This window comes from Rhincodon typus, chromosome 5 (genome assembly GCF_021869965.1).
Source record: "Rhincodon typus isolate 14 chromosome 5, sRhiTyp1.1, whole genome shotgun sequence".
Taxonomy (NCBI): Eukaryota; Metazoa; Chordata; class Chondrichthyes; order Orectolobiformes; family Rhincodontidae; genus Rhincodon; species Rhincodon typus.
In genome coordinates, this window is record NC_063336.1 from 50,470,075 (window position 1) to 50,497,063 (window position 26,989).

The 26,989-nt window shown below is 38.1% G+C and overlaps 1 protein-coding gene across 3 annotated transcripts in view; it reads right to left on the reverse strand.

The window, feature by feature from the left end:
* Window positions 1-2,281: 2,281 nt before the first annotated feature.
* Window positions 2,282-26,989, reverse strand: part of kpna5 (karyopherin alpha 5 (importin alpha 6)) — a 32,709-nt gene continuing 8,001 nt past the window's right edge. For 2 of the 3 annotated variants that reach the window (XM_048597473.1, XM_048597472.1), the window contains exons 6-14: window positions 25,542-25,673; window positions 21,152-21,240; window positions 18,436-18,535; window positions 16,574-16,737; window positions 16,219-16,297; window positions 13,476-13,601; window positions 10,763-10,890; window positions 9,676-9,854; window positions 2,282-5,990 (exon numbers count right to left, since the gene is read on the reverse strand). In XM_048597473.1, coding sequence (XP_048453430.1) covers window positions 5,803-5,990; window positions 9,676-9,854; window positions 10,763-10,890; window positions 13,476-13,601; window positions 16,219-16,297; window positions 16,574-16,737; window positions 18,436-18,535; window positions 21,152-21,240; window positions 25,542-25,673 — 1,185 coding nt within the window. In that variant the 3' untranslated portion in view covers window positions 2,282-5,802. Of the gene's footprint in view, window positions 5,991-9,675; window positions 9,855-10,762; window positions 10,891-13,475; window positions 13,602-16,218; window positions 16,298-16,569; window positions 16,738-18,435; window positions 18,536-21,151; window positions 21,241-25,541; window positions 25,674-26,989 lie in introns of those variants that run through there. The other variant, XM_048597474.1, reaches the window with a different exon arrangement.

Consider the following 26,989-nt stretch of genomic DNA (forward strand, 5'->3'; position numbering starts at 1 on the left):
GAGAAACTGGAGGAGGCTGGTACAATTACAAACATTTAAAAGACATCTGGATGGGTACATGAATAGGAAGGGTTTAAGAGGGATATGGCCCAATTGCTAGCAAACAGGACTAGATTTATGTAGGATATCTGGTCAGCATGGATGAGTTGGACCAAGAGTCTGTTTCCGTGCTATATAGCTCCATGACTAGGCTTGCGGCCCATCTTGGTCACAATTAACAGTAGATATTGGTATACTGGCTACAACTTCAAAATTTGTAAATGACAAAACTTGAAAACATTATTAACAGAGATTAGACGTCAGGATCACAAACTGGTGAATTGTGACAAATAAAATCAATATACATGAGATATGAATTGATTTTAGTAGAAAAAGAGAAGAGACAATTATAAAGAATACAATTCTAAAAGTAGTACAGAAACTTGGACCTGGAGTTGGAGGTGTGCAAATCACTGAAGGTGGCAGAACAAGTTGAGGAAGTGGTTACTAAGGCATAAAAAGAGGCATAGATTACAAAAGCAATACATTTTGGTGAACCTTTAATAAAACACTAGCCCAGCCTTCAAATGAAGTATCGTGTTGAATTCTAGACACTATATTTCATGAAGAATATAAAAATATTATTAGTGAGGGTGCAGAAAAGATTTACAAGAATAATTTCCAGGGTGATGAACTTCAATTTGTGTGTGTGTGTGGGTGGGGGTTGTTGGCACTAGTTTCCGAGTGGGACAATAGTGGTGCAGGGGTAATGTCCCTACCTCTAGACAAGGAGGTCCAGGTTCAAATCCCACCCTTTCCCAAGTAATAGCATCTCTGAACAGGCTGATTTAAAAAAAATCTAAAATCACAAACAGTCTGGACAGAATAGATCAAGATACATTGTCCCCATTGGCAGAAGACCTCTGGTTTCAGACATCAATTTTAGGTGAATTGAACAACCAAAAGCAACTGGAGAAACATTTATTAAAGTAGTATGGGTTAGGTTCTGGAATGCATCAGAGAACATAATAGAGGCAGATTCATATCATTACTTAAGAGAATTAGATAACTAGCTGAAAAAAAACTTGGAGGGTTGCAGGGAAAGGGCTAGTCCTGTTGATCTTGCAGAGAGCCAGCATAGATACAACAGGAAAATTAACCCTTTTTTTGCTGCAACTAATCTATGATGCATTGAGTCTCAGTAAATCTTCATAAAAATGTACTAAAATTAATGGGGGAAACTGGTACATTCTAACAATACTTTATTTCACTTGAGCAAACTGAGTTTGAATACAGCCCAGAGAGGCAAAGTGCAAACTGCAGTTTTTTTTTAGCCAATGAAAATTTCCATCTACAGTCAACAGCCCTGGGAAGCCCATATCATCTAATGCTGAAAATGAAAAAAAAACTTCTTGGAAAATTTGTACAGCATGTCAATAGGGTATTTCAAGGGGGCGGAAACATAATCAATGTACATTGTAATGCTGAATGCAAAAAATGCATAAAAGGAAAATGTGTACAACTACACAGGAATCATTACCAAAAAGTTTGTAAGTATCACCAGATTGTATTTTCAAACCCCACTCCAGGACTCCAGCACATAATCCAGGTTACTTCTTGTAATGAGTAATTCATAGTTGATGTAGGAGTTTTTCCAAGACGAGACATTAAACTGAAGTCCATCGAGCTGGATGTAAAAGAACCTACAGCATTATTTGAAAGGATTTATGTCCGAGTTTGTAATCTTCAACTTTCAAAAGAAAAAACAGATCACCTGTTAACTTCATTTGCCAATCATGAGACCTCCCTACATTCATGCTGATTGTCACATGTGAACAAAAAAGTGAAAATCACTGCAAAGTATTTGATAGTATGAGAACATAAGATCTTAAAATGGCAAATTACTCAAATACTACAAAATTAATTCGGAAATGAAAAAAATGATAGCATTAATACAGCAACAATTCAGAAAAATCAAACTTGCTTGTTGATAGAAGTTCATTCATTTCTGATGCAAATTCAACAGGATCTCCAGGTCCAGTCTAATTTTGATATTGTTAAATGCATTAAGGAAAAATTAGTGCTATTGTAACAAGCCAGAACATACATAATATTGCTAGTGGACAAAGCTTTTTGGGTTTTCCACACATTAAAATAATTTGGGTCTAATGTTTCAGTACATGCTTCAATCATAGAAGGAATTAGAAGGCTAAACAAAATTAGTGAGACATAGCATGTAAAAGCAAGCACATTAAATAACTGAAACCCAAAACATGGGAGTTAAACAAATTTCAAATCAAAATCATGTGAATGGATTTTATTTTTTTCTTCGCTTTCCAGACATTTCTAAATTTAATACATTCCAATGCAACTCAATAACGTTAGATTGTGCAATTCCTAGCCCAAGAGTGGAAGAAAAAAATTAACATCCTTAGCACATATACAAATAATGCACAAACAAAATTTGACTTATTTTGCATGATATTTACCCTTTTGCATCAGGCTTGGCGCATCTACTTGATTTTGTTCAAACAATTTCAGAGATTAAAATTTAAGGAGAACAAGAATGGGTCAGGTTGGGGGCAGAGAAAAGAGAGGAAAACATTTCAGGGCTGTTGATTTCAGGGCTGTTGCCAGCAACAGTAGAAAAAAGTAATTCCAATTGAAAGAAAATAGATCCAAAAGCAATGAATACACGTCAAACTGTACAGCTCTAGTCATCGTAAAAAAATATATACACACAAACATTAGCTTTAATGATGTAGATGTGAATTGAGCACAGATTTTTGAAACAAACTTTTCTCCATGATTTATGTAACTATTGCTGGTAGGGATGTATTACAATTATAGTTTGTCTAATAAAGGAAGCTGTATTAAACACTTGCCTTCAAATACATTAATTTGGTAATATTAGATTTTGAGGCTTACATTATTCTGTAGGATACAACATATGTACTGCAAAATACAGCTAGGTAGCCACTGCTAAACTGAGCTCATGGCTGAGGCACAGATTTTGATGTAACTAAAGTAGCAACAAAAGCTACAATACAAAATACTCTAACACTTATTTTCTGGTTTTTGTGAAATCAGCACTTGTAAAATGATTTCTGAATTCCAAAACAGGACATTTGAACACACTGCTGCATAAATTCCCAAGGGCAAGATTGGGGCAATTGATATGCTTTCATAGAATTACTGTGTACATAAAGTTTCACCCTAGTTAAAATGTTTCATGAAATTGAAGTAGTTGTCTGCTAAATATTAACTATACTTTAACAGACAAAAGTGCTTCCCAGCATATCAAAGTAATACTGTTGGAAATTTTAAATTACGATCTGGCCACACTTGTCAAATACTGTGCAAATTTGGGTGAGTGGTCTTTTAGGAACATGGGAGCAATTAAGTAATATACATTATGCATGTTGCTTGGCAAAAAACTGTATATTAAAACAGCCATGCATTAATAGCACATGCAAATATCAGTTACATTTTAACTGTATTACTATTGCATACACTTCTAGAGTTTAGTTCTATTTAAGACTCAAAGAACTACAACTGCAATTCCAAAACATCAATTTCCACCCACCATGAACCTATAAAATGGAAAATAATGCAGAAGACACTTTTCATTGAAAGGCATCAGTTGCATCAAGAAATATTATATAACTTAAAAAAAAAGACATTCACAGGAAGAAATGTCTTTGTTGCATGAATGTATTGCAAATTACAATTGTATTTTTACTCATAATGCATCTAGGAGTTTTTCCAGAATGTTTTTCAAATACGGATTTGCTTTTGTACATAGATGTGCACATACCTGCCAACATTCTGCAGTTACATTTTATCATGATACACCAAATTTGGCTATTTTGTTTATTCAGGCCATTCAGAATAACAATCTGCTCCCCTTGAGATACTTTTAACAATTACTGTTGACAATATGTGGATGATCAATAACATTTTTCATGTGCCTCCCTTAAAATATCATCAGAGGAATGTCCCACAAACATATTGAGTACTCATTGGCTGGTATCACCTGTCATTCTTAGTACCACACCCATACACAAACATAATACAACAGCAAAATTAACTTTGAATTCTGATAAACAAAAAAATTCAGTACGCATATCAATATTGCAAATTAAAATCAAAATCTACATACTTAATATTGAATAAACAAGTATTTTTGAAAATTGTATGCATTCCTAGATTTAACTAACTTATTTTCTTTCAAATTATTTAATTTAGAAGTGCAGTTCCCCCATCCTTAACTGGACAAACCTTTTAAAAACGTGTTCTTGCTGGTATGGTGGATTAATTATTGGAAGAAACCAGAAACCAGTAATATATTTTGTTACATATAAGTTTTGAAGATTAGTGTAACAAGATTTTTGACATTATTTTAACATCAGCTGGAAATTCTAATTCTACCAATTTAGTGAAGTAAACATAAGAAAATAGTTTTTTGCAGTAGTTCATACACCTATCTGGTACATAAAGAATTTTAAGGGATACACAAACATTCTTAAAGGAATAAGAAAAAGGGAAAAATCAACAGTAGTGCTCAGTAAGAGGAAAAAATGTGAATGAATGAGATGTCTAAACAGCATTATTGTGAAATGCCACTCTAGCCACCATTAACCTACACCCATTTGGTTGTTCAAAATTCTTAAGCCAAATCTATTAAACTAACCTGAATTAATTTCCCAAATTGAAGAATAGTAATATCTTCACTTAGTGCACTTTCTACTTGGAACTTGGGTAGAGTGATCAGGAGAGAAAAGAAAAAAGGAACATAATTTACATATTGCTACTAACCATGTATGGTCACCTAATTAGGAATACAACAGCTTCAATGATTGCCAGTTATTTCACTTTCTACAAATATTCGTACATGTACTCTACACATCCCAATGCAATTGTCAACTCGAAGTGTAGTTGGTACTGCTACAATTTCAAGTTTCTGTTCAGAGTGCACTTATGAAATTATCTTCCAGTAAGTTAAGAACAAAATGTAAATTTACAGATTTCCATATTGAAATATAGTCTAGCAATGCTGATGATCACTGTTCTCATTCACAGAATTGACTTGTACTATAACAAATATCTCAACAAGTCAGGATCTTTTAAACAACTTCTGTCTTAATTTCAAGAGAGAGGTAGATTTATCATGGGGGGGGTGGGCGGCAGGGCAGGAGTGTACCTATAAACTACGTTTACAGATACTAGTGTTGAAAGTTGCAGTGCTAACTAATTTGCTCAAATTGTAATTTACAAGTCTGAAATTTTAAATAATAGCAATACAACTTCAGGACCTTTAGAAAAGGATTTTGGTCAAATAGGTTAGACTTCAATTTCATTATTCAACAAAAAGTAAACCACAACTTGTAACAGTAATAGTATTTTGAGGCTCTGGGATCAAAAGAATAAATAAGTATTGTTTAAATTAGGGCTGTAAACAGTGACATGAAATAGTACTATTTAGATGGCTGCAATTTCAGCTTAAATATAGGTGTGTCTTCTACTCCAACACCTTTCTCTTTGGAGCAATTCAGGTACACAGTTCAGATCTTTATGACCCCAGATACTTAAATGAATATTACATATGAAATATGAAAATCAACAGCCCCAGTTTAAATGTATCTTTAAACTGCAAATAGAAAAGTGCATAAGCTGCCTCAAAATTTTGCCCTTTTAACAATGTTCCTAATTTTAAACTCCACTACAGCGGCTTCTTCATAATTCTGGCTCTGAGGATTTATGAAGTTCTTTCTGAATATGGTGCAATGGTGGTACTTGTAGACAGTTTCGTCAATCATGCATTTAGAGCTGGAACCCTTCCATTGGGGCCTCTTGCTGTTGGAAGATGAACTGCTGCTGATTTTCATCCACTTGCGGTGCAATGCTCGAGTCCTCCTCCTCTATACCAAAATAATGCTCGATCAAATCGAAGGCCTTTTGATAGATTTCCTGGTTTTCATGACTTTGGAGAAATTCAATTTTGTCCAGACCTGAAATTACAGAGTTCACGACTCAATATTACAGACAATGATACTGTTTGATACCTTTATTTCACAAAGTACTACACAACGTGAATAAGATGATATGCACTATGCACTTGTAGGGAGCATTCCCGAGAAGAACTGGTCTTAATTATTTTAAAAGAAACAATTTCCCTATTGGGAATGGTACAGACAAGTGCAGAGTTAAGTATGAGCCAGTACACGTGAATACAGAATAAGGTTTTCGTCTGAATGTCATTTCCCCACCTCCGTTATACAGCCTCCAATAATTTCTTTTCAAGTGGAGGACAGGAACCAGAGTCCTGGATATTCCCAATGCTGCAACACCACCACTATTACAACGCCATCTTGTAACGTACACGAATTGGGTTGGAGGCAAGTTTGACATTTAATTAACTCTGCCAAGCATAAACAGATGGCAGGACTTGGCTGCAAAGCCTGAGCAGTGATGTCATTGGTAGCCTCGATGCAGTCACCCACTGCTTTGCAAATGAGACGAAGCAGCATCTCGGATTGCCAGTAGTCTCACTGAGCACAGATGTGGGTTAATGGAAGGCAAATCACATACCTGAAGCAAGATGTCCCTGCTGTGCAATAATACTTAAACTTAGAAAATTCACTTTCTGTCTTAGCTCGTTAACAGCATGAGATCCATAGGACTTGAGTAGTCAGTGACAACAATTGTGCCGATATGCAGGTTTTCAACTTGCCTAACAATTCCTGGATAATTTTCCAGGAAGTACTATGGAGTTGCATCTCCGATCCTAATCCAGGATCCTGGGGAACAGTGGAATTTCCCATGCTAAACTGAAACATTCCAGGGCTTTCTAACTTAAAAATTCCTCAGGATCCTGCATTTTTCATCATACATCCAGTCCCATATTATCCAGAGTCCAGAACATATAGTCTTATACAGAATATAAAGGTGAAGATTCATGCTTTTAAAATATCCAGGACTAAGCAGCCCACTTGATTAAACACCCAATCTAACACCTTCAGAATTCACTCCCTCCATCACCAAGAGCTGCAGCAGCGTACCATCTACCAGATGCACTGCAACAACTTACTAAGGCTCCTTGGAGTGCATCTTCTGAAATCATAACCTCTACAAGGGCAAAGGCATCAGAACACTAGGATGCCGTCCAAGGCACTCACCACTCTCACTTGAAACTATACAGAAGTGTTGAAGATACTTTTTCTTTATGCAGAGGATGGTGGGAGTCTGGAGCTCGCTGCATGAAAGACTGAGAGTCAGAAATACTCGAAGATTTAAGCAGTATTTAAATAATCATCTGCATTGCCATAACCTCCACAGTTATGGGTCAAGAGCTAGAAAATGGAATTAGTGTAGTCAGATCCTTGTTGAGTGGCACAATGCGCCAAATGGCCTCCTTTGGTGCTATAAACGTCTATTAGTCTATTACATAACAGGGGATAGTAGGGGAGCAATATTCTATAAGTATATTAAGGGCAGCCGGATAACAAACGTAAGAGTAGGTCCCATTAAGGACTAAAAAGGCAATTTGTGCGTGAAGTTGGAGAACTTTGTTAGGGTGTTAAACGAATAGCTTACTTTTGTCACTTGAAGGAGAATGCAGGTGCAGAATGTGGGCAGAGGGACTGCAAAGTTATTAAGCAGGTTGACCCAGGGAGCAGAGGCTTTGAAGGTTTTGGCAGGCTTAAAAGTGGACAAATTCCCAGGTCATCATAGGATGTCAGGGATGAAATTACAGGGCCTCCGACTCAAATTTTTAATTCATCTCTGACCACAGGAGGGGTACTATAGGACTGGAGGATAGCTAATGTGATTCCACATTACAAGATGGGTGGTAGGGATAAACTAGGGAATTATAGACCGGTCAGTCTCATCAGTAATAGGGAGACCACTGCAGAAAATTCTGAAGGTGAGAATTTATCTCCACTTGGACAAGCAAGGTTTGATAACAAATAGTCAGCATGGTTTTGTCAGAGGGAGGTCAAGCCCAACAAATTTGACTGAACTTTGAGGTAGGTGATGAGATGCACAAATGAGAGTAGTGCACTTAATGTAGTTTACACGGATTTCAGCAAAGTTTGGCAGAGGAGACTGAAAGGTTGTAAAAGTACATAGGATCCACGGTAACTTGGCAAGCTGGATCCAAAGTTGGCTTCATGGTAGAAGGCTATTTAAAAGATTCAAGGGCAATGTCCAGTGGCATACTACAGGGATCAGTGCTGGGATCTTTTATTGTTTGAGAGATACATATATGACATCATTGAGAATGTGGGGCAGATAAGTAAGTTTGTGGATGGTATAAAGATTGGCTGGGTGATTAATAATGAGGAAAGCGGTCTTCAGTCACAGGAAGATATAGACAGATTGGTCAGATGGGCAGATCAGCAGCAGACAGAGTTCAACCCTGAAGAGTGTGAGGTGATGCACTTAGGAAGTACTAGAAAAACAAGGGAGTACTCAATGAATAACAAGACACTGAGCTTCACAGAGGAACAGAGGAATCTTGGGGTGTTTGTCCATAGATCCCTGAAAGTGGCAGGACACGTTAAAAAGGTGGTTAAGGTAGCATACCAGACATTTGCCGTTATCAGTTTTGGCATAGATTGCAACAGCAGGGAGGTTATGTGGCACAAAACTTTGGTTAGAGCTGCGTACTGTGTGCAATGCTGGTCACCACAGTATTGAAAGGATGTGTTTACACCGGAGGGGTGCAGATGAGTCTCACCAGGATGTTGCCTGGGTTGGAGCATTTTAGCTAATGAGAAGCTGGATAGGCTCAAGTTGTTTTCTTTAGAGCATAAGGCCGAGGACCTGATTGAGGTATATTAGATGATGAGGGGCACGGACAAGGTGAATAGGAACCAACTGTTCCCCTTGAAGGATCAATAATGAAGAGACATCATTTTAAGGTGGTGAAGAGCAGTAGAAGCAGCAAATGTCACCACCTGCAAAAAGTGAATGAGCACGTGAAATGAAATTAACATTCACAGCTATGGGCTGGAAACTGGGATGTGTGTAGACATGTCTGAAGGGCTTCTTTTGTGCTGTATGACCCTGTAACTACGACTCTAGGAGGTGACACTGGTGCAGAATAAAGAAGCGTACAGAATAACGAAATGGCTTCCCTTTCTCTTTCTCAGCCATTACAGCTGACTATAACTGAATAGGTAAGAAGTGAACCGTGTAAGTGATGTCCCACTCAGTTGGAAGCCCATGTCACTAATTAACCTGCAAGCTTAATAAAAATGAAATAATACTAGATAAAATATTTAATTGTTTATACTTCTGTGTCTCCTTTCTCTCCGGCTTTTATTTTGTTTCAATTTTATAATTAAGCTTTAATTTTTTTTTGAAACTGAAAATCACTTTCCTCAAAAGATTTTCAAAATTCTTTCCATCTCTATTGTGTTAGTCGGGGATCTTTCAAAAACTAATCTGCTAGCATATGAAAATCAGACTTGATTAGTTTAATATGACTAATTCAATATTTTAAAAGACATCAAGCCAGGTCCCGATTCTTGCCACAAATAAATTTGGGCATTTTGACAAACAAAAAGAATCACGTTTTAACCATCATTGCGAACTAAAAAATTTAATTTCTGTAAAGCACAAAGACAGTTATACTCTCTCTTCCAGTTATGTTCCTTGCTTTGTAAAATTAGTACTATAGCATCTCACCATAGGCTTCTTCAATAAGTGCACAGTATGGATTGATACCAGTTCCATTCTGTTTGGCCTCTTGCTCTCCTAATCGTAGAATGTTTTCTAGTCCATTCAAAGCAACTTGCACTATTTTGGAATCCATGACTGTAAGCAAGTCACAGAGAGGCTTGATGCAGCTCAGTTCCACCAAATACCTTCAAATGAAAACAAAGATGCCAGTTAACAATCGTGGTTTTCAGTTAACCGATTGCACTATGAAATCTGAACATCTTCAAATAATTTACAGTAAGACATAGAAGTTATGCCTAAACTGAATATCTGCTAAAATAAAATCTAAAGTTATTACTGTAATAAGAATAAGCAGTTACTTCTTGCCACACAGCTCTGTGATGTCCATTGTTGAGTCATCCAATCATACGCAACAATTTACTTTAATGTGCAATTTAGAGACTAGTGAAGGTTTTTGATAAATTTCAGAATTTACATTATGGTAGACATCTAAATGTTAACAGATGGTTAATCACACATGATAAACATTGTCACAGTCACATTTTGCTAATGATTTGAAGCACAAGGTTGAAAATCTGAAGAGTAAAAATCACGTCACTTTTTACATTTTAAGATTTTGGTTAATACAACAAAGCAGATATTTGAATTTTAAAATGACATAACTAAAGTAGTGTGAGGTATTGTATTCAAAAGACAATATTGATGTGGATTCTAAGAAATGAGTGAAACAGAATGGCTTTGCCCTGGAGAATTTCACTAGAATTTTCTATAATAGCACAATTGAGACAGGTACAATAAACATTTCTGACAGATTAACTGTCTAAAAGTACTGATTATATAGTAACAGAACAAATTTGACTCATGGCGCACAACTTCTATAAAGCTAAGTGTCTCACCAAGAATCAGGTGTTCCATTACTGATTTCTATGAATTATAAAAACAAGAATAATAAATGGAAATCAAGAAAACATTTAGAATCAAAGATTAAACATCTGTACTCAACAGTTAGGTGTTGATCTAAAAGACTAATGGATGGGGTGAATTTGAATATGTACCTGTAAATGGGAGTCTCTCATTCACTGGTTATAATTACCTGATCTGTTCTGGAGTTCCTCCAGAAGTTGCATTTGTGATAGCCCATGCAGCCTCCTTCCTAGTGCGGAATTCAGCCTTTTGGAGAACATCAATAAGCACTGGGAATATATTTGCATCTATTACAGCCTATTAAGTAGAAAACAATACGTACATTAGATAAAATAGTCTAAGCAACTTGGGTAAAAATTGTATAGAATGATACCACATATAGAATTGTATAGAATGGTACACATTCAAAAAAATTCGAACTTATTTTCCTTTCACAAAAAAAAAATCAATGCAGTTGCTACTGCACTTTACTTTTGTAGTTAGGGGTTTCTCAAAAGGTGAATACACATTTACCATTTCCGTTGGAAATTAAATATAAATATCTCTCAACCATCTTTATCATTCTTGCAGTCAATCTGTTTAAACTCCTCCAAGTCAGAACTAACTATAAAAAAAGCAAACTACTGCAAATGCTGGAAATCTGAATAAAACAGAAAATACAGGAGATGGTAGGAAAGCCATTTGGTTGCAATGTGATGGCACTTTCAAATATTTAATAAGAAACTGGAAAAAAAAACTCAGCAGGTCTAGCAGCATCTGAGGAGAGAAACAGAGCTAACATTGAGTCCAGTATGACTGAAGAATTGTCAAAGAGGACTTGAACCTTAACTTTCCACAGATGCTGCCAGACTTGCTGAGTTTCTCCAGCATTTTATGTTTTTTCCCAAACACATCATATTCCATTCTCAAACTAGAGGCGCTCAGGCAAATAGTTTTCCTTCACTGATCATTAGAAGGTGTAACAGATTGTTATCCTCATTTTCTCTTTCGTTTTAAAACGTGGTAGTATTTACCTGCAAACTTAATTACATCACCTTCAACTGCTGTGGCTGAGGCCCTAGGCTACAAACACCCCTCCCCAAACCGTTCACCTTGTTCCTCTTGTAAAAGGCTAATAAAAACCCACCACTTTGACCAATCTTTTGGTCATCTGCCTTCATTTCTCATTTGATTTAGTGTCAAATTTGTTTGATAAGACGTCTGGTGAAGAGCCTTGCAATGTCTCACCATGTTAAAAAATCACAAATTCACATCTACTGGGAGATGCAACTTTTTACGATTGACCTTTTGAACTTACATTACATAGTTATTAGAATATAACCTGCTGATTCTACATCAGATGGAGCTTGTACTGAATCTTTTAAAAGAAAACAAATGACTTAAGTATGGAAACAACAGATTTGACATTTTCTTGGCAACCTCCCTTACTCAATTTATGAGAAACGTATCCAATAAAATAAATAATTTTGTAGGCATTTGTCCTATGACTCTCTTTTTTACATTGATTGCAACTGATTCCAATTGATGCATCCTAACGTATTGAGAATTTTAGCACTTGACAGGAATAGGCAATCACAGGATTGTTCTGTCTATATCTTAATAGAAAGCCATTGCTCCATACCTTTGATTCTATTACTTAATGTAAATCTATTCATTGGCTTTAAATTTAAATTGAACATTTGGAGAAAGAGCCCATGGTTTTCTAATACATTGAGTTATACAATCCTTTGCTAATATCACAAACTATGAGTAAGACAATAACCTATTGTTCTGAAGCTTTCACCAGAAAATAGAACTCTACCCAACTGAATGACTTTATAACTTAAAGCAACTTGATTAGATTACCTCTAAAGCATCAAAATTGAAGGAAACATAACCCAAGTTTATACACAGTATCATTAATCAAACTCTTTAAAGCCCTGACATAATTAAGAAGAATCTGCATTATACCTTTCCATATTCAATGCATTCTTCCCTGAGGTTCAGTGCCCAAAGTAGAACTTAACATTTTCCATGAGATTATGTCCAAAGCTAGATAGGAAGCATCACTTGCTCATATTTGAATTTCAATCACATTGCAATAAAGCTATATTCTGTTGGCTTTCAAACTTTTCAAACAAAAGCACCAAATTTTAGTGATTTATGTACAATGACAATTTCCTTTGTTTCTGTCCAACTCCTAGACTGCATAACAAAGATATTCCAAATACGCAGGTTCCAAATGTTTATCCTCATACTTTTAACACATTGAATTTCATTTGTCATAGACTGAGCACTGGGGAAAAAAAAACAATATCTAATTTCAATCCACAAAACTCTGCTTTCTAGTTAGTCTCTGACAAACTTAGATATACAACTGATTCTTTCATCTCTGCCACATACATAAACACATGGACAGCATAGGCAATCAAAAGTTGAAGATTCAGAACAGATCTCTTAAGTAACCAGCTGTTACATTCCATCTATCAAAGATGACGTTTTTTATTCCCTGCTCAGTCTCCTACCTCCTTTTTGGATCCCCCCAACGGAACAATGTTTACAGATGAAATGAAATACAAATGAAAATTAGATGGCCCATCACATTTGGTTCAAATACAGATCTGATACCTCAAGCAGAACACTTTCTCACCTACTAAGTTTTTTTTTTAAGCACTACTGCAAAAGATGTTTAAAACCAGCCAATTTAAGGAAAAATATCTAAGGGTTGTTTTCATCAAAATATCATAACATGCAGCCATACAGAAAGGAGACAAAACAAACCAGCATTAAAATATTTCTTTTTTATTGAGTGCAGCTAAAAGCAAAGATTCCAAAACAGGGCAACAGTTAATAGGTAGATTTTACTTTACTTTTAACAACACCGTAAAATGCAAGTACATCACCTGGATCTGTGCTCTATTTCCAGCAGTGATGTTGGAAACTGTCCAGCAAGCTTCCTTCCGTATAGATTCTTTTGGGCTGCTCAATAAATGGAGGAGGCAGGGAAGTGCCGAGCAGTTCAAAATCACCTAGATTAAGTATTAAAATGTCAAAGTTCCTTCCTTAGTAATTTTGAGACAGGAAAGTTGCCACAACTTTTCAAAAAACAAAAAAAAAAATTGTTTGGATGTGGGGACCACTGACTAGACTTATTTACTTAGCACTCATCTCCAATAAAACTTTTTAAACTCAAATAAAACAGCTATCCAAACACATGCAATACATCTTAAACTTAATATTTCCAAAGCAAACTGATATTGAGCCCAATCGGTCTAACAGCCTGAAAAACACAAAACTCACTAAATAACACCAACACAAGAAATCGTTGAACAAAATTTATACTTATCAACCCAAAGTCATACATTAAATGTGAGTTAATCAGATTTTATTCAATGGAAACTGTAATATACTATGAAGGGTCAATACAAAGTTAGATCTCTTTGATTTACTGACAGCAACCTTACCACATATGGCAACACATTCAGCCGTAAAGTTATTTAAAACTCGTCACCCTTAGGCAAAATGTTTCAGTTCCCAGGGCCACACAATTAAACCACCTGACTGTCCTCTAACAGCTGGTCTCAATCATCTCAACTCCCACCGGCAGTCTTCATTAAGACAGCCACCTCTGGTTAAATCAGTCTTTTCAAAATGACTCAAACAGCGACAGTAATGCTACCTTTTTTTTTTTTTAAAAGAAAACCCGGCTTGTGGATTCAGCCTTTAGGAGCGATTAGGGACCAAAAAGGGGATGAGGTGTTAAGTGAACACTTTGTATCTATCCTTACTGAGGAAGGAGACGCTGCCCCAAGTCATGGTGGCAGATAAAGAAATTTAGTCACCAGAAGGGTTTAAAACTGATTAGGGCAAGGTATTGGGATAGGTTGTTGGTATATAAAACTGATAACACACCAAAACTGAATGAGATGTATTCAAAAGATAATGAAGGAAGTGAGTGGAAATTGTAGAAGCACCAATCTTCCCTAGATGCAGGGGTGTTGCCACAGGACTGGAAAACTGTAAATTCAACACTTGTTCAAAAAAAAAGTTGGAAGACTAAGACAGACCAGCTAAGTTAACTTCAGTGACAAAGAAATTTCTTGAAATAATTATTCAGAGTATAATAGTCACATGGGAAAAAGTAAGCTAATTAGAGAGGGCTAGCATAGATTTATTTAAGGAAAAAATCATGTTTAACTTGGACTTTTTTTTGATGAGATAGCATAGGGAGCGGATGTGATGATGACACCCAAAAGATATTTAAAACAGTACCACACAATTGTCTTGTGAGTAAAGTAAAACCTCATGGATTACACCGGATAGTAACTACATGGTTACAAAATTGGTTGAGGGATTTGAAAGAGAAATGGTTAATGGATATTTTTTAGGTCTGGTGGAATGTGTAGTGTAGGTCCCCAGGTGGCGATTTTGGAACATTTGCTTCTCCTGACATAACAATAAATCTAGGTTTTGGTATGCAGTGGACAACTTCCAAGTTTTCAGATGATACAAAACTTGGTAACATTGAGAACACTAAGTTGACAACTTGGAGTGGGCAGCTAGTTGGTAGATGAATTTCAATGCAAGAAATTGGAAGGTGATATATTTTGGTAGAAAGAATGAGGAATAATAAAAGGGTATTTGCTGAAGGTGTGGAGGAGCAGAAGAACTGGGTGTTTATGATCATGAGGTGCTAAAGGTGTCAGGACAGGCAGAGCAAGCAGTTAATAAAGCACACAGTATCCTAGGCTTTATTAATTGGAGAATACAGTACAAGACCAGGAGGTTATGTTGAACTTGTGCAAGATACTAGTTAGACTTCAGTTAGAGTATTGTAAACACTTCTGGGGATGACAGTTTAGGGAGGACGTGAATGCAGAACAGCTTTACAAGAATGGTTCCAGCAATGAGACACTTCAGTTATGAAGATATATTGAGAAGTTGGGATTGCTTTCTTTGAGAGATTTGATAGAAACTATCAAAAGTATGAGGGGGCTGGTCAGAAGAGAGAAACTTATCAAGGACTGAGATCAAAAGGATGCAAATAAGGCGTATACAAGGTAAAACTTTTTTTTTTTTTTTAAAAACACAGCGAGCAGAGGGGTCTGGGACACTGCCTGAAAGGGTGCTGGAAGCAGGTTCAATTGAGACATTCAAAGAGGCATTAGATGACTATTGCAGAGGAAAAGCAGGAGAAATGACACTGAGTCATCATGCTCAGAGACACAACGAAGATGCTACGAGCTGACCAGCCTCCTTCTGCACTGTAACAATTATGATTGTGGTTTTAGCCCTACTACTTGTATTGATCTTGCACAGGGCACATTTGCTCAACTCATCAACATCTATTTCCAGAAGAATTGAGAAATTTTAATGTGAGAGAATGAGTCCAGATATGAGTGGGATGGATATTGAGTCTGGAAAAATGAAAGTACATAAAAAAGTTGGCTCTAATCTGGCACTTTCTGCTTTTAACTTTAGTAAATTAAGACTGTGGGCAGAGAAACTCGCATGTGGCAGGTTTTTACTCACACCTTTCACTTAAACTTTGAGAAGCCCTGATTTGGTATATCAACTGGAACAAAACTCCATGGAACTTCATCAATTCCAAAAAGAAATATCACACTAGATCTTGAGAAGAATTACCTGTGTCTGGATGTCATCTCCAGTAACTATATTGCCTACAGCTCTCAGTGCAGGTGATACAACCTTATAATCATTGTGCCTATTGAAGAAATACAGGACAAATTAACAACTTGTCAATCACTCACTCAAGATGAAAATGCCTACAAAATATTTTGAAAAGTCCGTCAAACATAAACAGAAGATAACTTTAGTCAAGTTATATGGCATTTAATTTTTGATGATAAAACATTACATTCCACAATTCTGACAATAAATCAGTTTAAATAAAAATGGTTTTGAAAAAGAAAAAGAACAGATTTCACAGGAGTTTAGCAAACTGATTAAAGATCAGTAAAGAAAATGCCAATATACTTACATCAAAAGCTCCACTAATCGCCTACAAACACCAGAATCAATAACTATTTGTATTTTCTCATTGGGTCCATCGGAAAGGTATGAAAGGGCCCAGCAAGCATCAGCCAAGACATCAGGATCACTGCTAAATAATAGTCTTGACAATACATTCAAACAAGGTGACACCTAAAATAGTGCAATACAAGGTCATAAGTTATTATTGATTTAAGTCACTGTATAACAGTAGTTTTGCTAATGTCCAACATTGTTGGAAGGGTACCACTAAATACAAATTAAGATTATTTTGACCAATTTGAAAGTTAAGAGTCTCAACTCCAGAATGGATGGTGGGTTCCTGAGAATACAAATATCTATAGAAAATTCAATTGAGATAGTTTGCAGAAAATGTAAAAGTTAAAGAAGTTTCATTTAGTTTAACATCAATGGCAACATTCAACTTTTAGGAATACGCAATGTTTCTTTTTCTGCCTATTCATTTATGGAATGGGAAGCAAGCGTCGCTGGCTGGCCAGCATTTCCTACCCATCCCCAGTTGCCCTTGAGAAGGTGGTGGTGAGTTGCCTTCTTGAACTGTTGCAGTCCACCTGCAGTGGGTTGACTCACAATACCATTAGGGAGGGAATTCCAGGATTTTGACCCAGCGACAGTAAAGGAATGGCGATATATTTCCAAGTCAGGATGGTGAGGGGCTTTTTCCAGGTGGTGGTGTTCCCATGTATCAGCTGCCCTTGTCCTTCTAGACAGAAGTGGTTGTGGGTTTGGAAGGTGCTGTCTGAGCATCTTTGGTGAATTTCTGGAATGCATCTTGTAGATAGCACACACAGCTGCTACCGAGCGTCGATGGGGGAGGGAGTGGATGTAGTGTCAATCAAGTGGACTGGTGTGTCCTGGATAGTGTCGAGCTTCTTAAGTGTTGTTGGGGCTGCGCTCATCCAGGCAAGTGGGGAGTATTCCATCACACTCTTAGCTTATGCCTTGTAGATGGTGGACAGGCTATGGAGGAGTCAGGAGGTGAGTTACTCGCCGCAGTATTTTAAAAGGTCATTTAAGGTTTTAGCAAAGATTTGCCGCTTGGGTTGTGGGTGAGCTTGTTGACTTGCTCACCAAGCTGGCTTGTTTTCGGTCAGACATTTCCAGTGAGGCCTCCGACGAAGCTCCATCGGAGGCCTCACTGATGTTACCTAGCATGGTGATGAAATGTCTGAACAAAAACAAGCCAGCCTGGCGAGGCAGGTCAACAACCTCATTTTAAGGTCATGTCACAGTCGTACAGGACATTGGTTAGGCCACTTTTGGAATACTGCTTTTAGTTCTGGCCTCCTGCTATAGGAATGGTGTTGTTAAACTTGAAAGGGTTCAGAAAAGATTTACTCGGATGTTGCCAAGACGGGAGGGTTTGAGTTATATGGAGAGGTTAAATAGGCTGGAGCTATTTTCCCCGGAGCGTCAGAGGTTGAGGGGTGACTTTATAGAGGCTTACAAAATCATGAGGGGCATGGGTAGGGTGAATAACCAAGGTTTTCTTTTTCCCACCAGGGTAAGGGAGTCCAAAACTAGAGGGCATGGGTTTAAAGTGAAAGGCGAAAGATTTGAAAGGGACCCGGGGGGCAACTTTTTCATGTATGGAACAAGCTGTCGGGGGAGGTGGTGGAGGTGGGTACAATTACAACATTTAAAAGACATCTGGATGGGTATGTGAAAAGGAAGGGTTTAAAGGGATATGGGCCAAATGTTGGCAAGTGGGCCTAAATTAATTTAGGATGTCTGGTCAGCATGAATAAGTTGGACCGAAGGGTTTGCTTCCGTGGTGTACATCTCTCTACAACAATGTTTAAAAAAAGATAACATCGGCTTAAGCTATACCTTTTCAAAATCTGGGGGTGGATTCTTTCCCCTGCATAGGTTGGACAAAGCCCATACGGCATTCCTTGTTGTAGTAAGACGGTTTGACTTGGTTAATAACCTAGAGTTTTAAAATAAAAGTCTGCATTAAAAGAAAACATTTTGAGAAGAGTCAATATTTTATAACCTGAACTACCAAGTCGTAGCTTTAACAATTATCAACATACCAAACTGATTTAGTCAGCAAGACCTAATAACAACGGAGAAGCTTTCAGAACCATTGTCTTACACTTTGATTTTTAAACTAAAATATTACATTATTTGCTGCAATAACAGTAACTTCATTCTTTCAGTCTGTGCGCAGACAAATGTACACACTATTGGGATGAGGTCCCATGGTTTCAAGCCAACTCGGAGAAAACAAAGTATCTTTAGCTGTGATATGTCTCAAAACACCTTATATTTATTGTGCACATAAAGAAGTCCTGCAGAACACAAAGGCCTCTCTGTATGCTTCATTAGAAGTGTGTACCAAGTGGGTAGCACTGATCCTTAACTTTCCTTGCCAGCTTGCACCCCAACTACTGTGCAAAACATAAAATGCTCCAGTGCCTACTTTTGTTAATCTGTGAGGTAATACTTACCCATTGGCTTCTCCCCCCCCCCCAAACAAGCTACCACTTACAGTAAATATATTATACTCAAGAACTGAGGCTTACAGATCACAAGGCAAATGTGGATAGGAAAAACATTCAACTCATTTACCTTCACTATGCAATCTGGGAAACAATCAAACATCAAGGAATCACTTCTCTTGACATCATATCAGGAACTTGAGACTCGAGAAGAATCAAAGATAAGTTAACGTGGGCAGCTGTGCCAGTGGTCACTCCTCACTATGTTAACTATTCTTATCTAATTTCCTCATACCAAGAATACATGTATTATAATAGGCTCTTTTCCTGATCCCCTCAAGGCTTAAGACAGGAATATGACCTGTGTTTGGACAGGTGCAGCTTCAACACTTAAGCTACTTGATGTCTGTCACAAATCAGCTGATGAATTATGGTTTGTTTAGTGCTCCACTAAACTTCCAGATATCAGTAACCTTGAACCTGTGTCCCCTCAACAGGATTTGATTTATTACTGTCATGTGTACCAAGGTGCATTGAAAAGTGTTGTCTTGTGTGCTTTACAGGCATTTCGCACTATACAGATGCATCAGGGTAACAGAACAAACTGTACAATACAATGTTATAGCTGCTGAGAAGGTGCAGGAGGGAGAAAGATTAAAAGTGCAGAATTTCCCTTCACAATAAATAGGTTGGGTACAGTGCCGGAAAAGGTACGTTTCAAATGGTTTGGTGGATCAAATGATTTTTAACATTCCACGCTCACACTGGCATAAAATGGTAATGCTCTACGTGCATCTACGAAAATCAATGGGTCATAGAATGTTTCTTCATTTTTATTTTCTTTCCCTTGAAGAGATGAAGGTTGATCATCAGCAATTGAACTTTTTGGCAAATGAGCAATCAGATTGATCTCCAAATCCTAACATGACATATCCAGACAGGTTTTCCATTCACTCATCTTGAATGCCACTTCTGTAACGTCCTTAGGGTAAAACGCATTTGAAGTGCAACCTTTTTCCTAGAGTCATGATCATATAGTTTTAATAAGCAAGCTCACTGCCTTTGAAAGAGATATTGAGGGGTGTTCTAAACATCTAACTGGAAGGCTCCACTGTTGACAGTACATGGTGACTGAAGTAGCTCTGGTGAGACTGAAATAAAAACTAATAGACGATTAAAGAGATGCTTATTCCCATTCTAACATTAACTCATTTTCCTGTACAAATGTGACACCTGGATGGTTATTAGCTGACCCCTCAAATATATCCACAGGGTAAAATAAGAAATGCAACTTTGATTTGGACTGGTGCGGCTGCAAAATTCCAAACATCTGACCCTAGGCATGACATGGCTATTTGTTTTAACGGTAGACTTATCATTTGCCTCACTGTCCACTCACTCCATTACTTTTGCTTGGTAAAACCAATACATCGAGTCTCCCAGAAGGACAGCAGATATGGTTCAGTTATGTCCTCAAACCATTGCTGAAGAGATCAAACATACCAAACAACTCATGGGAGGACTAAATTTATGACAAACCAAAATGAAGGCGGCTTATTTGGGAAAGTACTGCACGCAGAGAAACTTCATTGGGAACATGTAGAAGCAAAGTTGAGGTGCTGCAGCAAACAAACCAATGAACAACCTATCTACGCAAACTTTCAAGCACTACAGACTCCGCGCAAGGCAGAGCCTGCTGATTGCGCATTTGCTAATTTTAGAACTCAATAAATTCACGTGGGAAAAAGTCATCAAAACTGGGGACTGCTTTAGAAGATACTATCTATAGGATGCTCAACATTCTTTAATAACACATCTCTCCCACCTCTACTACCCAAAGGGACAAGAACAGCAATCTGCTCAGAAAACCGTAATTTCTAACTATCCATCCAAATACTGGCATACTGAATTAAAAATCTGAATTCTGGCATCACAGGTTGATCACTTGAAATTCTCTACTTAACATTATTGCAGGATCACCATCACCACCAAGCCTGCAGCCACTCAGGTGTAAGGTCAACTAGCAATAAGCCTTGCCCTGTGTACCGAAAGCAAAACAAACTTGTTTATATTATTTTGTTGGTCTGCTGCGAGAAACTTACTGTAAGAGAGGCGGAAGAATTCCACAACTTAACACAAAATCTCTGCATTCAGCATTGTCACCTGCAATGTTGCCCAGTGCCCAGACTGCCTGGAAGACATTACAATAATTAAAACAATTGAATGGTATGCATGCTTAAAATTATATAATGCTTAGAATGCTTCATGTTACAAAAGCTATTTGTGTTTTATTATGACCAAGGTCAGAGGAATGTACTGTCTAATCATGCTACTCCAATGGTCACAACATTATAAAGTGAAGATTTATTTGACAAAGACGCAAAGCTGATTAACAGCAGTTGGAAATATGTTGTTACGCTTTTATATAACCCGAACCCCACAAACATCAGTTAATAAAGAGAAAAGGAGAATCTCTCTGCAGAAATCAACTTTGAAAAAGAAAAAAAGACTCTGGCCAAAAATACCTACTAATTCTAAGAACACAAAGCTACAATAATGAAATATTCAGATGGCTTTTAGCCTTGCATCATCACACATCTAGATGGGAGCCAATAAATATGTGGGGCTGTCCCTAGGATTCCTTTGACACTTTGTTCAGCAGATATTGAGAGAAAGTCTTTTTGAAGCCTTTCAGGGAGAATATCCATTTTGGTTTTCCAGCTCTTGCACAAGAACCTGAAGACGCTCTCTCAGAAAGATGGGGGCCTCCAGAACTTCAAACAGTTTGAGAGCAACATGGATAGCCTGTACAGAAGAGGTGGGCACTCCACTGGCACAAGAGGAATGGATGAACATTAAGGAGAGAAAGAGGATTAGGCAACATATGCAGAGGTTTGCTGTGATCATTCCCTTGCAAACATTTATACTGTTTTGTTGCTTTGTTTTGGGTGTGGGTGGGGTGGTGAGGTGGAAGCAGTTAGCTTCTTGGCAAAGTAACAATAGCCAAATTTGTTGCAATATATGGTTGGCTCTGCTGGAAGGGAGAAGGAATAAGTGTGAACATGCTATTGTAATAGGAAATTTAATTGTAAGGGGAATAGTCAGACTTTTCTGTGGCTGTAAATGAGACTCTAGGATGGTACGCGGCCTCCTGGGTGCTCAGATCGAGGATGTCTTGGAGCAGCTCCATGACATTTTGGAGTGGGCACGATACACATCTATATCAATGACATGGGTAAACAGATGAGGTCCTAAAAGCAGAATATGGGGAGTTAGGAAGCAAGTTACAAAGTAGGAGCTAAGTCATAATTTCAGGATTGTTACTAGTGACCCCCGCTAGTCAAAGTAGAAACAATAGGATCTGTCAGATGAATCCATTGCTGGAGAGATGCTGTAAATGGGAAGATTTCAGATTCCTGCAACATTGGGATCAGTGAGGAGAGGGGGAGCACTACAAGCTAATGGATGGCGCTGCTTAGGGGAGTATTTGCTACTGCAGTTGGGGAGGGTTTAAACTGTAAATGGCAGGGAAAATGGGAATCTAAAACAGAAACTCAAGAAAGGGGAGACAAGGGGAAGAAAACAAGACAGAATGGGAAATAAGAAAAGTGACAGGCAGGTCCCTCACTGTTCTTGATATGTAGAAATGATACATATCCCATCATGTTCTCATCTGTAAGTTGCAGATAACCCAAAGACTGGTCAGATAATTGACAGTGAGGAGGAAGGTCTTAAGTTACAGAAAGATAGACAGATTGGTAATATAGGCAGATCAGTGGCAGATGGAATTTAATCTTTAAAAGTGTGAAGTGATGTACTTTGGAAGAAGAGATGAGACAAGGGAAGACTCAATGAATTGCAGGGCACTAGAATCCTCAAAGGAACAGAGGGATCTTGGGAGTGCCTGTCCGCAAATTGTTAAAAGCAGGACACGTTAATTTCAGGGAGGGCAGGTTAAGGCAGCATGCAGGACACTTGTCTTGATCAGTTGTGGCACAATTATTTGAGCAGGGAAGTTATACTGGACATGTGCAAAAAAACACTTTGGTTAGGCCACAATTGTGTACAGTTGCCTCACTATAGGAAGGACAGAATTGTACTTAAGGGTTGCAAAGGAGATTCACCAAGATGTTATCTACATTGGAGCATTTTAGTTATGAAGAGAAACTGATAGGCTTGGTTTGTTTTCTTAGAGCAGAGAAGGCTAAGGTGGTCCCGATTGAGCTGTATAAGATTATGAGGGGCATGGACACAGTGAATAGAAAGCAGATGTTCCCATTGGTTGAAGGAACAATAATGTGGAAGCATCATTTTAAGGTAAAGGGTAGGTGGTTGAGGAGAAAAATGTTTTCACCCAGAGGTGGTGAGAATTTGGAATGTACTGCCTGGGAGGTCAGTAAAAGTGGGAAACCTCAGAATCTGTGAAAAGTATGTGAATGACATCTAAAACATCACAAAATTCAAGGGTATGGGGCAAGTGCTAGAAAGTGGGATTGGTATAGCAAGGTCAGCACAGGCTCGACTGGCCAAAGGTCCTTTTCTGTGCAGCATGAATCTATGTTCCAGTGTGATTTGGACAAGTTTAGTGACTGGGTAAATGCACGGCAGATGCATGACAACATGCATACATGTGAGGTTATCCACTTTGGCAGTAAAAACAGAAAGGCAGATTAACTGAACGGCAAAAGATTGTGAAAGAGAGAGGTGCAACAAGACCTGGGCATTCTCGTACACCAGTGAAAGTAAACATGCAGATGTAAAAGGTGGCTAATAGGACGTTGGGCATTATAACGAGAAGATTTGCGTACGGAAGCAGGAATGTCTTACTGCAATTGTAGAAGTCTTGGTAAGACCACACTTGGAATATTGTAAGCATTTTTGGTCTCTTTACCTGAGGAATTGTCTATGGAGGGAATACAACATAGATTTACTAAACTGATTCCTGGCAAAGTAGAACTCTTATGAAGAGAGAGATTGAATTGGTTCGGACAGTATTCACTGGAGTTTGAAAGAATGCAGAGGGATTTCAGAAATCTATTAAAAAAGGATGTAACCAATGATAAAGGAGTCCAGAACCAGGGCCATTTAGGACGGAGAAGAAATTTCTTTACCTACAGTATGGTTGGCCTGTGGAATTCTGTGCCCCCAGAAAACTGTTGAGAGCAAAACATTCAGCGTTTTCAAGAAGCATTTAGACAGTTTCTCGGGCTAAAGGGTATGGTGAGAAAGCAGGGACAGGGTACTGAGCCTGATCACATTGAATGGTGCAGGCTTGACAGGCTGAATGACCTGCACCTATTCCTATTTCTTCCATTCCTATATTATGAGACTTCCAGTAAGTGTCTTTAAAGTGTCCCAGTGTCTTTTCAGTACCTTTTAAAAACACGGATCTAGGCACCACCACCACCCACGCCCACACCCCATCGTCACTTTTCATCCCCACATTCAAAGGATTATTCTTTGCCATTTCAGACAAGTCTAGCAGACCACCACCAAACACATCTTCCAGTCTGCATTTCGCAAGGATCACTCCCACTGGGAGGCCCTGCTCCATTCCACAACTACAAACACCACCCCACCTCCCCATGGCACCCTCCCATGTAACCCACAGAAGGTGCAACACCTGCCCCTTCACCTCCTCCATGCTCACCACCCAAGGGCCTAAACAGTCTTTCCAGGTGAAGCAGCATTTCACCTGTACTTTCTCCAATCTTGTGCATTGTATTCCCTGCACCCAATGTGGCCTAATCTACATTGGAGAAACCAAACACAGACTGGGTGACTGCTTTGCAGAACACCTCAGTCTATGGTCAAGACCCCGACCTTCCCGTCGCGTTATTTTAACACAGTGTCCTGCGTGCATGTCCATCTGTCTGTCCTCAGCATGCTTCAATGTTCCAGTGAATCACACTGCAAACTGGAGGAACAACATCTCATCTTCAGACTAGGCACTTTACAGCCTTCTGGACTTCATATTGGAGTTCAACACCATCAAATTGCAAATTTTCTCTCATTCCTTCCCTTTCTTTCAGCTTTATTTGTTACATTCTGTCATCATATCCTCTATCTCCTCCCCCAGTCCCAGTGGGACTGTCTGTTCTTTCCAGTCTGGCAGGTAGGCACAACTGTGACATCCTCACATTCTGATCACTTAATCTGAACTATTAACATCTTTTCACAACCAGCAGTCTAAACCCACCACCCTCAACAACTACAGCATAAATGCTGCAAGGCTCATCTAGACTCGAAATGTTAGCTTGCTTTCTCTCCATGGATTCAGTATCTACAGTAACTTGCTCCTCCACGTTTTGCAATCTCCACTTGATATATTAATTGAAGCCTTCACGTTGTGACAAAAATATTTTAAAATAGATGTACAATTTTTGCTTATATTTTCTATATTGCAAGGATCAAAACCAGTTAACTGTGCAAGATAATGACTCAATATAAAAACACAGGAATTAAATGACCACATATATAACAAAGGAATACCTGTTCTTGCACATCCTCGTATTCCGAGCTAAGTAACTCAATGAAAATAGGAACAGCGTCAGCTTCTATAACCACTTTAGTATGGAGAAATGTTCCAGAAGCAATGTTGGTTAAAGCCCATGCAGCCTCAAACTGCAGAATTAAAGTACAGAAATTGATCATCACTATTAAAGTATTAAAAACGTACTGTTTTTGTTTTCTGTTCTTTCACATGTATTTTTAAAGCTCAGTGGACACAAAAATTTTATTCTAATTATTAATAAATTACTGCAAGTTCACATTGTAAATTGTATGGCATTTCTGATTCTATAAAATGAATCTAGTGTATTAAAATAATACAATTCTTAACTGTTTATGGAGGTTGGAGGTTGAAGTTGTAAAAATGTAAAACTGTAAAACTTACTTTGGGTTGATTCACAAAATAAATTTGAAAATGAGCCAGAAAGAAGAATTCAGGCATAAGTGCAACACAACATTTGAAGGAAGTGTTTTTCATTAGATCCAGAATAAAAAAAAAAAATGCATGTTTTCACATCAGATTATGCAAAGCATTGCGAGGCCACTTGAACACTTTGCACGCTTTTGGCCTCCCTACTTACGGAAGGGTGTAAATGTGTTGAAGGTAGCTCAGAAGTGGTTTACTCGAGTAATACCTGGAATGACCAGCATTAGACATGTCTCCACTGAAGTTTAGAAGAGAGTGGCGACCTGATTGAACTGTAAAGATCCTGAATGGTCTTGATAAGGTGGAAGAGAAAAGGGGGAGTCCAAAACTGGGGGACATGTTTAACATCAGGGTCACCTTTTGTGGCAGAATGGAGATTTTTTTTCTTAGTATGTGCAACTTTGGAATCCTCTCCCTCAGAAGGCAGTGGAGGTAGGGTCAATGAATATTTGTTGGGTGACTGTAAGGTAGATGGATTCCCTTAACGTGAATCTAAGGTTATCAGGGTATATGGGAATGTCAGAACACAAGCACATTAGCCAAGATCTTTTGAAGCAGAAAAATCTAGGACCAGAGGGCATATCTCACATTTACGACAGTTGAGAAATTTTTCCACTCACACGATTATAGATCTGTGGCATTCTTTACCACAGTGAGCTGTTGGTGTCAGGTCATAATGTAAATTCAAGGCTGAGACAGACTGATTTTTACTTAGTTGGGAGTGGGGGATCTGGGTGGAATGCTCTTTGCAGGGGCAGTGTGGACTCAATGGACTGAATGGCTTGCTTCCACACTGTAGAGATTCTATGATTTCTATAAAAGCTGATGGAAGTGGTCATTAAATTAAATGAGATTCTCAGGTTTACACAAAGCCAATAAAAATTACCAAGAAAACAACGTTGAATTTGTATAACATATTAGACTACATAAACTTTATCCAGTTCTGGCCACTAGATTTCTTCAGGTATCTGCTAGAATGCAAAATTAGGAGTCTCCCCGTGTC